Raw genomic sequence first — 13,867 nt, forward strand, 5'->3', positions numbered from 1 at the left:
ATCAAATATAAGTTGGCTATAGATGTTTGGATTGATACCTGGTGTTTGTATTCAGTTCCACTGGTCTATCCATTTGTTTCTATACCAGTACCATGCAGTTTTGATTATAATTGCCATATAGTATGCCCTGAAATCTGGTATTGTGATGCCTCTGGCTTTATTTTTGTTGTACAAGATTGCTTTAGCTATTTGAGGTCTCTTGTGCCTTCATATAAATTTCAGCTTCATTTTTTCCAGATCTTTGGTATTTTGATTGGTATTGCATTGAATTTATAAACTGCTTTTCGAAGAATGGACATTTTGATGATATTGATTCTTCCAATCCATGAACATGGAAGATTTTTCTATTTTTTGGTATCCTCTTCTTTCTTTCTTTAAGGTTCTGTAATTTCCATCATAGAGATATTTGACATCTTTGGTTAAGTTTATTCCAAGGCATTTGATTGTTTTTGTAACTATTGTGAATGGGATTGATCTTAGAAGTTCTTTCTCAGCCATGGCATTATTTGTGTATACACAGGCTGTTGATTTTTGTGTAATGATTTTATATCCTGCTACTTTGCCAAACTCTTCTGTGAGTTTCAATAGTCTCTTAGTAGAGTTCTTTGGATCCCCTAAATAAAGAATCATATCATCTGGAAAAAGGGATAGTTTGACTTTTCCTTCCCAATTTGTTTCCCTTTGACTTATATTCCTTGCTTAATAGCTCTGGCTAAAACTTCCAGTACTATACTAAATAGCAATGGTGAGAGTGGGCATCCCCGTCTGGTACCTGATCTCAGTGGAAATGCTTCCAACTTTTCCCCATTCAATAGGATGCTGGCCATGGGTTTTTCATAAATTGCCTTGATTGTGTTGAGTATTTCCTTCTATACCAAATTTGCTTAGAGTATTTATCATGAAAGGGTGTTGTATTTTATCAAATGCTTTCTCTGCATCTATTGAGATACTCATATGGTTTTTCTTCTGCAGTTTGCTAATGCGATATATCACACTGATTGATTTGTGAACATTGAACCATCCCTGCATACCAGGGATAAATCCCATTTGGTCTGGGTGGATGATCCTTCTGATGTGTTGTTGCATTCTATTGGCCAGAATTTTACTGAGGATTTTTGCGTCTATGTTCATCAAGGGAAACTGGTCTGTAATTCTCTTTCTCTGCTGCATCTTTTTCAGGTTTAGGAATTAAGGTGATGCTGGCTTCTAGAAAGAATTTGGGAGGATTCCCTCTCTTTCAATCGATTTGAATAGTTTGAGAAGAATTGCAGTTAGTTCTTCTTTAAATGACTGGTAGAATTCAGCAGTGAATCCATCTGGTCCTAGGCTTTTCTTTGTTGGGAGGACCTTTATTACCGATTCAATATCTGACTCGGTTATGGGTCTGTTTAGGTTTTCTATGTCTTCATGATTCAATTTAGGCAGACTGTATATGTCCAGGAATCTATCCATTTCTATGGATTTCCCAGTTTGCTGGCATATAACTCTTTGTACTAATTTGATGACTCTTTATTTCTGTGGTGTCTGTTGTTACATTCCCTTTTTCATCTCTGATTTTATTGATTTGGGTCTTCTCTCTCCTTTTTTTAGTTAGTTGGGCCAATGGTGTGTCAATTTTGTTTATTTTTTCAAAAAACCAGTTGTTTGTTTTGCTGATATTTTGTAATGATTTTTTGGATTCAATTCTGTTAGTTTCTTCTCAAATTTTAATTATTTCTCTTCTCCTACTAGTTTTGGGTTTGGTTTGCTGTAGTTTTTTTAGATCCTTGAGATGCATTGATAGCTCATTTATTTGGTGCCTTTTCAATTTCTTGATGTAGGCACCTACTGCTATAAACTTTCCTCTTAACACTGCTTTTGCCGTATCCCATAAGTTTTTCTTTTTTTTTGACAGGCAGAGTTAGACAGTGAGAGAGGGAGAGAGAGACAGAGAGGAAGGTCTTCCTTCCATTGGTTCACTCCCAAATGGCTGCTATGGCCAGTGCTGTGCTGATCCGAAGCCAGGAGCCAGGTGCTTCCTCCTGGTCTCCCATGCGGGTGCAGGGCCCAAGCACTTGGACCATCCTGCACTGCCTTCCTGGGCCACAGCAGAGAGCTGGACTGGAAGAGGAGCAACTGGGACAGAACTGGCGCCCCAACCAGGACTAGAACCCGGGGTGCTGGCGCCACAGGCGGAAGATTAGCCAGGTGAGCCACAGCGCCAGCCCATAAATTTTGATATGTTGTGTTGTTATCTTCATTTGCTTCCAGAAAGTTGTTGATTTCTCTTTTGATTTCTTTTAAGACCCAGTTTTCATTCATAGCATGTTGTTCAGTCTCCATGTGCCTGCATATGCTCTAGGGATTCCTGAGTTGCTAATTTCCAGCTTCATTCCATTGTGTTCTGAGAAGATGCATGGTACAATTTCAATTCTTTTGAATTTGCTGAGACTTGCTTTATGGCCTAGTATGTGGTCAATCCTAGAGTAAGTTCCATGCTCTGCTGAGAAGAATGTGTATTCTCCAACTGTAGGATAAAAAGTTCTGTACATATCTGTTAGATCCATTTGGTCTATGGCGTCAATTAAATCTGCTGTTTCCTTGTTGATTTTCTGTCTGGTTGATCTGTCCATTGCTGAAAGTGGAATATTGAAGTCCCCCCAATACTATTGTATTGGAGCCTAAGTCTCCCTTTAAGTTCTTTAATATCTTTTAAATAACCCGGTGCCCTATAATTAGATGCATATGTTTATAATAGTTACATCTTCCTGTTGAATTGATCCCTTAATCATTATATAGTGCTCCTCTTTGTCTCTCCTAACAGTTTTTGTGTTAAAGTTTATTTTGTCTGATATTAAGATGGCTACGCCAGCTCTTTTTTAGTTTCTGTTAGCATAGAATATCTTTTTCCAACCTTTCACTTTCAGTCTGCATGCACCTTTGTTGGAAAGATGTGTTTCTTGTAAGCAGCAAATACATGGGCTTTGTTTTTTAATCCATTCAGCCAGTCTGTGTCTTTTAACTGGAGAGTTGAAGCCATTTACATTCAATGTGACTATTGAGTAGTGACTTTGTCCTGCCATTTTTTCCAAAGATATTTCTAATATACTTTGAAATTCCTGTGATCTTTTACTGAGAGATTTTCTTCCCTTAACTTCCTTCATATTGATTACCATGTTTCTGTGTGTAACACATCTTTAAGCATCTTTTGCAAGACTGAACAAGTGGTGACAAATTCTTTCAATTTCTGTTTGCTATGAAAGGTCTTTATTTCACCTTCATTCACAAATGAGAGCTTTGCAAGATATAATATTCTGAGATGGCAGCTTTTTTCTCTTAGTACTTGAGCTATATCTCACCATTCCCTGCTAGCCTGTAGAGTTTCTGATGAAAGTCTGCTGTGAGTCTAATTGGAGATCCTCTGAAAGTAATCTAGCATTTCTCTCTCACACATTTTAGAATCTTCTCTTTATGTTTCACTGTGGTGAGTTTGATTACAATGTGTCATGGCAAGGATCTCTTCTGGTCCTGTCTACTGGGAGTTCTGTGTGCTTCCTGTACTTCTATGTCTCTTTCTTTCTCCAAACCCAGGAAGTTTTCTGCTAGTATCTCACTAAAAAGGCTTTCTAATCCTTTCTCTCTCTCCATGCCTTCAGGAACCCCTAGAGCCCAATGTCGGGTTTTTTAATAGCATCCTGTAGATTCCCAACAGTGCTTTTAGATTTCTAATTTCCTCTTCTTATCTTGGGTTTGCCTGTATACTTTCCTGTGCTCTGTCTTCTAAGTCTGATATTCTCTTTTCTGTCTCACTGATTCTGTTTTTAAGGCTCTCAACTGTGTTTTTTATTTGTTCTATTGAATTCTTCATTTAATTTTTACTTCTCTTCAATATCTCAATTTCATGTACTATTAAATTCCTCACTTCATTTTGATTCCTCCTTAAGATTTCATTTTCATGAAAGAGAATTTCTTTCATGACTTTAGGAATTTCAATAGTTCACATGTTTGTTTTTGATTATGTCTAAATATTCTTATCATAAATTTTTTTTGAGTTCCATTTCTTGCATTTCTTCTATCTTGTCATCTTCATAATCTTGTATTGAAGTGTCATGTTCTTTTGGGAACATCATGTTGTCTTCCTTGTTCTTGTTTCCTTGGTTTTGGCATTTGTTGTTTGGCATTTGTGGAGATACTCGGTTTCTTCTCCCCCTCCCCCCCTGCTGTGGTGGCTTTTCTTGTTGTACTATGACTCTGTAGATAAGTGGACTGTCTGCTTTCAGTGAATCTCTTAGGCTTGTGGTGGGTGTGGCCAGAGAGCTCTGTTCAGTTCTCCAAGGTTAAAGGTGTGCCTAAGGTGACACACCCAGGTTTGGTGTGGTAAATCTCTCTCTTTTTTTAATCAGAAGGGAAGTAATTCTGCTCTGCTGAGCTCTTCTTCTCAATGGCGATCAGTGCCTGAGCGCTAGCCCAAGTGGGAATGATATTTGTCTGCTCTGTCCCAAGGACCACACAAAGGATCTCTGCAGTCCTCAGTGTAAGCTCAGATTCCCCTGTAATGTCTCTCACCAGGTAGCCAGGGCCACCCAAGTTTGTGGCGTCTCCCACCGAGACTACTCATGTCTCAGTCACACCATGAGTTCTCCCACACACCCTCAGGTGTGTTTTTTTTTTTTTTTCTTTTTTCACAGTCCCAGTTCATAAGCTCCACTCATTCACTAGGTTTAGTATCCTGTTATTACTCCCCACCAGAGTCAGGTTTTTCTGCTAGGCTGATTGCCAGGCACAGCCCTGAGCTGGCACAGCTGTTACATTATGTCCAAAATGGCGACTGCTCTGTTGGCTCATACACCTTTGTAAGGTAAGTGGAGAGAGAGAATTGTGTCTGTACTGTCCCTTTTATTTTTTCTCTCCTCTAGTTAGGTGGTGCACTTTCCCCCACAGGGCTTCAAGCCTCATTCCCTCCAGGCTCTTCCTGCCATTTTTCAGCCAGTGTCTCGGGCTATTGTGGTTTCATCTCACACCTCTTTCCAGCACTGGTACGGAGGCTTTCGGCAGCTGGGGTCCTGAGCCTTGGGTGCCTGTGCCTTCCACGTAGATCCACCGTGTCTCTCTAATTATGGAAGAGTTTCCTCTGCCGTTTTTTCCCTAACTCTTCCCTGAGACTACACTATCTCCACTCTTATTACACTATCTTCTCCTGGACTATCAGTAAGCTCCCTCCCTATTCGCCATCTTGGATTTGTCTCAGTTGGCACAACTTTTAAACTTCTAGGGTAAGAATGGTCTTTCTTTTGGGGTAGAAGTTTATCATGGTTAACCAGTTATAGCTTGTAACTGTCAAATAATCAACTACTGTTTACATATGACCTCATTCGATTCGCACAACTCCAGGGTGGGAATTACTATTCTCATTTTAAGTCTAAAGAACTGAGGCACGTAGATGTTAGGCATAGTAGGCTAAGCCTCCGCCTGCAGCACTGACATCCCAGAGGGGGCACCAGTTTGTGTCCCGGCTGCTCCTCTTCCAATCCAGCTCTCTGCTAATGGCCTGGGAGAGCAGTGGAAGATGGCCTAAAGTGCTTGGGCCTCCTGCACCAGCATGGGAGACCCAGCAGATCTGCAGTTATATGGGGAATAAACCAGTGAATGGAAGACCTTTCTCTCTGTCTCTCTCTCGCTCTGTAACTCTACCTCTCAAATAAATAAATAAAACTTTTTAAAAAGAAAAGGTTCCATAAAGATCAGTGACAAAACTATAATGAAACTAGCTTTAAATGACTACACCCTATTACCTAGTTGGCATTTACTGAAGTTCATTCATTCATTCAGGAAAAAAAAAAAAGACACACACACAGAAAATGACACAGGAAATTTTGAAAAAAAATGCTGCTTACCACAGAGGAGTTCCCTCTCCCCTTCCGGAGAGAGGCTCCCGGAGCACAGGACCGCAGCAACTCTTCGTGATCCATGGACATCTGACTGGTATTCCCACTAGAAGGCACGTCACATCCTACCCCATATAGGTAAAGAAAGTGACAGGAACTTCTATCTGCCTGCTAAAAAAAGGAAGAAAGAAAAATGAAAAGAAAAGAAAGCTCTACCAAAGCACTGGCCACCAAGAGGAAGAAACACTCCACACGAGTCATCTGCCATTTAAGACATCCTCTCTCTCACTCCCTATGCCCCACACTGAGCACAAGCAATGTGTTTGCTCAATGTCTTTGAAACTTCCCTCAGTTTTCCACTCTCCAAATCATCAGAAAGAACAGATGCTAGACGTGTAAGTTAGACAGAACACAGACACAGTAAGACACCAACAATGTAAGCCTACTATATGAAAACTACAATGCTAGCTCAGTCAATGATAAGTGACAAATATTCTCTGCCAAGTCAGGATTAATGGAAGTTGACTCTTCTGTGACTAAGTTCTTCTGGATCAGAAATTAACACTGGTATTTTTGTCAAGTGAATCACAAGAGTGACTCTGCTGACAATAGCACCACAGATTCATTAGTGGATTACTAACTATAGTATGCAGACTATAGCACTTGCAAGGGCATCAAACACTCAAATTGAATGTCTTTCCTCATATTCAAATTAATGCCAAATTCCACTATATTAACCCACCAAGAAAAGCTAGATGTGGATAACCCCACCTCACTATTAGCAAATTTCTAAACAGAAAACTTAGCAAGCTGCATGGTACTGGTAAGAATGTGAGTTTGACACATTTACGATTTCATACCTATGATTCTAGGACTACAGCAGAAAACCCAGCAAACCAAGCACTCCTAAAATCATACCATAACAGAAAATATTTTAAGCTAATTAATTATAGAAACAGTATGTTAAAAGAAATTTATGGCTCTTCTCTATAATCCACAATCTCACAATATCTTAACAGTTAAGTATCAAAAAATTTCACTCTATACCAAGAAAAAATTCCATTTCAAAAGGTGAAATCTTTATGGAAGGAAATTAAGTTAGGCTAGATTGAGGACCCTCTCTCTCTTCCCTCCAAGCGTCTTGGTAAGTCACATTCTTTGGGCTACTGAGTGAAGATGCAGTATGCTCCTCAACCTGCTTTGGTGACAGCAGCTCCCATGCCTCCTAGGCCTGGTCCTGTGAGTCCTGTTGAACTCAAATAGAAACCATCAACATTGCGGTTTTAAGGCTAAAGTCTCTGAAAACTTTTTAAACATTAATGTGTCAGCTATTGTCCTCTGCACATATGTGAGGGTACTTGAAAGATTTGGTGAAAATTAAGTTGAGGGGGCCGGCGCTGTGGCATAGCAGATAAAGCCATCACTTGCAGTGCCAGCATCCCATATGGGTGCTGGTTCGAGACCCAGCTGCTCCACTTCCAATCCAGCTCTCTACAGCTGTGGCCTGGGAAAGCAGTAGAAGATGATCTAAGTCCTTGGGCCCCTGCACTCGCCTGAGAGACCCAGAAGAAGCTCCTGACTCCTGGCTTCAGATCGGCTCAGCTCTGGCCGTTGCGGCCATCTGGGGAGTGAACCAGCAGATGGAAGACCTCTTTCTCTGTCTCTACCTCTCTCTGTAACTCTGTTTTACAAAAATAAATAAAAATAAAAATAAACTTATTTTTAATTCAATTTTTCCAAGCCTTTTGAAGCATTTTCTTATGTCCCTTATAGGAGGGAAGAGCTGCAGAAGAATCTAATTTGGCTAATAAAGACTTCCTTCATTTCTCCCAAAGCATTCCAAATTTTCTCCCATTTTTCAAATATCACTTTGCTTACCTTATTTTTAAGAAGAAATTTATTCCTGCAGATCAGAATTTCCCGTAACCACTTGAGAATTTCTGTGCTACTAAGCATCTGATGACTAGTTAATTTCTTGCAGATGTAAAAAAGCATCTGTGAGCTGCAGTAACAAAGTTCCACTATTACTAGCAACATCAATAAATAACTTCATAAGATAACAGTACCCAAGAATGGCATTCTCTCACAATGAGTGTACATTTACAGAAGCTTACTTTCTCTTGTAGGGTTTGCTTTAGAGAAATGGTTATTAAAGCATTAATAGTACCATAAACCAAAAGAAATAAGTCTATAGGTTATATGTAAATAGCAAATACTTATAAGAACCCTACTCCCCAGACTATCCACGTTTCATCCACAGATCCCATTCTTGCAGGGGTAGGAAGAACTGATAAACCACGCACATGGTGGAGGTGGTGTATAGTCCAGTGCTCTGACTCAAACAACATCTACAGGCCAATCCCAGTCCCCCCATTTCCTTTTGCAAGTAAAGTTTTAGGGAAACACAGTCTCATCCTTTCATTTGTATGCTGTCCATAGCTACTTTTGTGTTCCAAAAGCAGAATAGTACACCAGAGTCTACATGACTCACAAAGCCTAAAATATTTACCATTGGGCTCTTTAGAGGACATGTATGCTGATTCCTACTCTAGAGCTGCACTCCCTACCATGGTAGCCACTAGCCAGTCATTAGCTACTGAGTATGTTAAATGTGATGTGCTATACATGTAAGACAAACTGAAATATGCTGCAAAAGTATGACACAAACCAAATTATGAGAACTTCATGAAAACAGAACGCAAAGCATCCCCTAAATAATGTTTATATTGATTACGAGTTTAAATTGCATTCTAGATGTATGTGAGTGTATATACATATACTGGGCTAAATAAAAAATACTATTATAATTAATTTTACGTGTTGATTTTGACTTCTTAGTTTTACTTATTTGAAAGGCAGAGTTACAGAGGAAGTGGGAGGAGAGAGAAAGGTCCTCCATTCACTGGTTCACTCCCCAAACACTGAAATAGTTGGGATTGGGCCAGGCGGTAGCGAGGAGCTTCATCTGGGTCTCCCACATGGGTGCAGAGGCCCACGTACTTGGACCATTTTCTGCTGCTTTCCCAGGTGCATTAGCAGGGAGCTGGATTGGAAGTGGAGCAGCCAGAATTCAAACCAGCACTCATATGAGATGCTTAATTCACTATACCACAACACTGGCCCCTCTTTTTATTTTTTAATGTGGTAACCAGAATTCATTAAAGTACACTGTGATTTATGTTATTATTATCAAACAGCACTGCCCAGGTTCAGGGTTTAATTCAACTGCCAGGTGACTTGGGGCACCCATTTCAATGATAATAGCACAAACTTTAGGTTACAAATTCATGTTTTCCTTATGTGGGGTCCTTACACTCATAAAAAGGTAATTTATATAACCTAGAAAACAGAATATAAAATGCTGCACTTATTTTTGCCTTTTAAGCAGATTTCCATTATTAATTCATTCATCAAAAGCACTGGTATTACAGAAAAATTTGTGAAAGGTAATAGTTTAAAAACAAAGAGCAGCATCACTTCTCCGCCTTTTGGCTAAGATCAAGTGTAAAACCAAGAGCACAATATTACAAGACTTTAACAATCTAGGCTTATAAGTCTAAAAATCTATCAAAAACAAAGTTGTGGGGCTGCCGCTGTTAGTGGGTAAAGCTCCTATCTGCAGTGTCAGCATCCCATATAGGCGCCGGTTTGAGTCCCGGCTGCTCCACTTCTGATCCAGCTCTCTGCTATGGCCTGGGAAAGCAGCAGAAGTCCTTGGGCCCCGGTACCCATGTGGAAGACTCAGAAGAAGCTCCTGTCTCTGGATTGGCCCAGCTCTGGCCATTGTGGCCATTTAAGGAGTGAACCAGCGGATGGAAGACCTCACTGTCTCTCTCTCTTTGCCTCTGCCTCTCTGTAATTCTCTGCCTTTCAAATAAAATAAATAAATCTTTAAAAATAAAAACAAAGTTATAACTACATAGATATTGAACTAGAACATACCAAATGACAGTACTTAAGAATGGGTGATAAAATTTAACATATTTAACATGCTTTTTGAAAATTTATTTCATAAATTGCTCTGCTAATGTTCTTAGAGTCAAAATGAGAAAGTCTAACAATTTCAAGTCAAATAAAATATAAATTCATAAATCTTCTGGAGGTATAAATAAAGGTTTACAAGGAACTAAATGCCATAGAGCTAATATTTAAAGACAGAAAATAAAATTTTTAAAACATAAAAGTACACATACCTAATCTCCCAAAAAGTTTCCACAGGAGCATCGGGATTCCACAAATCAATGCTATCTAACTGATGAAGAACCAGCAGAGCCTGAATTTAAAAGGAGAGAGAGAAAGAGAGAACAGTCACTCAAAATGTTTTTGGTAAACAGTATTTTTACAAATGTTAACAAAATGATCTATCTAACGGTACCCTCAATCTACAATAAATGCCAAAAAGAAAAACTGAACACAAATCTCTAGACAGAATAACATCACTTTATTCTAAGCATTCTTACTCCAAATGGAACGTACACATAAAGTGACTGATGACTTCTCAATAACATATATGCATAAAATCTGTATTAAGAAAGAAGCAAAGTGATTTTGAGAAATACTTTTTAAAACTCTATAGAACAAAAACTTAATCCCCAATAAGGAGTGCTTGCCAAAATTAACATACATTACAAAATAAACTCACACAGCAAAGAATAAAGGCGACATTATCTTGCTTGCCACAGTTTTCTTGTAACAGAAAAGACAGTTAAGAACTAGAAGCCAGGAGGTCCATCCGGGACTTCCAGTAGGGTGGCAGGGACCCAAGTATTTGTGCCATTATCTGCTGCCTCCCAGAATGTGCATCAGCAGCATGCTGAACCAGAAGCAGAGGCGTGAAGTGATGAACTGATCCCAGCCACTCTAATATGGGATACTGGTGTTCCAAGTGGCAGCTTAAGCTGCTACATCACAATGCCCTCCCCAGCAGAACAACTAACAGTGGTTATAGCATTACCACTGCCCAACTAGCAGAGTGTGAATAAAAATATAGTATTGTTACTTGACATTTTATAAATCTTTTTGTTACTGATTTCTACCTTAATTCCACTGTGATCAACAAAAAAAGAATGATTTCAACCCTTTGTAACTGCTGAATCTTGCTTCATGCTCAGGCTGTAGCAAATGTTCTATGTGTACTTGAAAGCAAAGTTCCATGTGTACCCAAGTGCAGGATGCTATCATGTCAAATAGGTCAAACTTGGTAATCATGTTGTCCAAAGCTTCTATTCCTTACCTTATTTTTAAAATTCTATTCGATTCTGAGAAAGGTATACTCAAGTATCACACTATAACTGGATCTGTATATAGCTCCTTCAACTTAATATATTTTTATATATTTTTAAGCTTTATATGTTATTGTTTTATTTATTCTGAAGCTCAGTTTAATAGACTCATCTAGAGTTTTATTTTCTGAATGGACTGGGCCCCTTGGTAGTAAGATATCCTCTTCATCTCCAGTAAGGCTTCTTGCTTTAATCTCTGTATCTATATATTATACCAGGCTTCTTGAGTTAGTATTTGTATGGCATATTTTTCTATCCTTGCACTATTTAACTTCCACAGGCTTTAATCTATAGCCCTTGTAAATAATACACAGTAAGATTTTTCTATTCCGAGGTATTCACCCAAGAGAAACAAAAGCCTATGTCCATGGCCGGTGCCGTGGCTCAATAGGCTAATCCTCTGCCTGAGGCGCCGGCACCCTGGGTTCTAGTCCCAGTTGGGGTGCAGGGTCTGTCCCAGTTGCTCCTCTTCCAGTCCAGCTCTCTGCTGTGGCCCAGGAAGGCAGTGGAGGATGGCCTAAGTCCTTGGGCCCTGCACCCGCATAGGAGACCAGGAGAACATCTGGCTCCTGGCTTCGGATCAGCGTGGTGCACCGGCCACAGCGGCCATTAGGGGTGAACCAACGGAAAAGGAAGACCTTTCTCTCTGTCTCTCTCTCACTGTCCACTCTGCCTGTCAAAAAAAAAAAATTTTTAAAAAAAGCCTATGTCCACAGATTTGTAGATAAATGTTCCTAGCAGCTTATTTGTAATGGCCACAAACTGTAAACACAATGTCCATCAATAGGTTAATAGGCATAAAATTGTACTACTACCACACAAAGGACTAGTACACAACATAAAATGGAATAAATTTTAATAATCAGAATGAACTACTGACACATACAGCAACATACATGGCTTTAATTACGTTTTGTTAAAGAAGACAAAAAGAACACATACTTCATGATTCTACTTATATAAAACGTAAACTAAATTTTAGCAACAGAAAGCAGATGAGAGGTTCCAAAGAAGGCAAGGCGTAAGCATGGTAAGGAGGAATGGTGGAGGGAGGGACTACAAAGAAAGAGAAACTGGGGCCGGCTCTGTGGCTTAGAGAGTTAAGCCGCCACCTGCAGTGGTGGCATAACATATGAACGCCACTTCTAGACCCGGCTGCTCCACTTCTGATCCCATTTGCTGCTATGGCCTGCAAAAGCAGTAGAAGATGGCCCAAGTCCTCGAGCTCCTGCACTCATGTGGGAGACCCGGAAGAAGCTCCTGGCTCCTGGCTTCAGATCAGCATGGCTTCGGCAGTTGCGGCCAACTGGGGAGTGAACCAGTGGATGGAAGACCTCTCTCTCTGCCTCTCCTTCTTTCTGTGTAACTCTTTCAAACAAATAAATAAATCTTAAAAAAAAAAATGAATACAAACTAACTTTCCCCAGTGATGGATATATTCACCTAAGTGCCTACCCATCAACAGGTGAATGAACTGCAGTATAATCCTGAATGGGATTCTTACCGTTATGGTTTGAACATGATTTGGCTCCTGCACTCATGCAGTCGTAAGTTGATGGTACTAAGGGGACAGATGTGTAATGCAATTATAGCATTTGGGGGGAAGGGCTTAACGGGAGGTGCCTTGGATCATGGGGGCATGCCAGTCATTCTCATTGGAGGTTGTGGTCGTGGGGCCTGAGCAAGGCCCACAGTCTTTCTCTGCTTCCCGTCTTGCTACATGATCGTTCCTCCAAACTCACTCTGCCATTGCCATTCACCACCCTCACCTCACACCTAACCAACAGGGTTATCTGATCTGGAACTTAACCTTCCAGAAACGTAAGTCAAAATAAAGCTTTTCTCTGTATAAGTTAGCCACCTCAGATATGAATATTTCATTATAGTAATAAAAACCTAGTACACTTGTCAACAACAAAAAAATGAAGGAACAAACAATACAACATGAACAAAATTCAAAAACCTTGATGAGGGGCCAGCATTGTAGCATAGCAGGTTAAGTTGCTGTTTGCAATGCTGGCATCCCATATGGGTGCTGGTTTGAGACCTGGCTGCCCCACTTCTGATCCTGCTAAGGCACTTGGGAAAGGAGCAGAGGATGACCCAAGTCCTTGGGCCCCTACACACACATGGGAGACCCAAAGGAAGCTCCTAGCTCCTGGCTCAACCTGGCCCACCCTGGCCAGTGCCACCATTTGGGGAGTAACCCAGCAGATGAAAGAGCCCCCTCTCTCTGTCTTTCCCTCTCTCTCACTGTAACTCTGATTTTCAAATAAATCATAAAAAATATTTATTTATTTATTTATTTACTTGAAAGTCAGAGTTACACAGAGAGAGACAAGTGGCAGAGAGAGAAAGGTCTTCCATCCACTGGTTCACACCCCAGTTGGCTGCAACACCAGGAGCTGCACCAACCCAAAGCCAGGAGTCAGGAACTTCTTCTGGGTCTCCCATGCAGGTGCAGGGCCCCAAGGACTTGGGCCATCTTCTACTGCTTTCCCAGGCCACAGCAGAGAACTGGTTCGGAAGTGGAGCAGCTGGGACTCGAACTGGCACCCATATGGGATGCCAGCACTAGAGGCTGCGGCTTTACCCGCTACACCATAGAGCTGGCCCTAATAATATAAATCTTAGGAAAAAAACGGTAAAAGAAGTGTGACAAATAAAAATATATTTTCTGAGATTCCATTCATAGGAATTCTAGACTAAAATTGGCCCAGA

General features: G+C 40.3%; 1 protein-coding gene across 2 annotated transcripts in view; it reads right to left on the reverse strand.

Moving 5' to 3' along the window:
* Positions 1–13,867, reverse strand: part of NF1 (neurofibromin 1) — a 291,063-nt gene that overhangs the window by 150,270 nt on the left and 126,926 nt on the right. For both annotated transcript variants that reach the window (XM_062175267.1, XM_062175266.1), the window contains exons 15-17: positions 10,058–10,137; positions 7,743–7,866; positions 5,874–6,035 (exon numbers count right to left, since the gene is read on the reverse strand). In XM_062175267.1, the coding sequence (XP_062031251.1) occupies positions 5,874–6,035; positions 7,743–7,866; positions 10,058–10,137 (366 nt within the window). The remainder of the gene's footprint in view (positions 1–5,873; positions 6,036–7,742; positions 7,867–10,057; positions 10,138–13,867) is intronic.

This window comes from Lepus europaeus, chromosome 18 (assembly GCF_033115175.1).
Source record: "Lepus europaeus isolate LE1 chromosome 18, mLepTim1.pri, whole genome shotgun sequence".
NCBI lineage: Eukaryota > Metazoa > Chordata > Mammalia > Lagomorpha > Leporidae > Lepus > Lepus europaeus.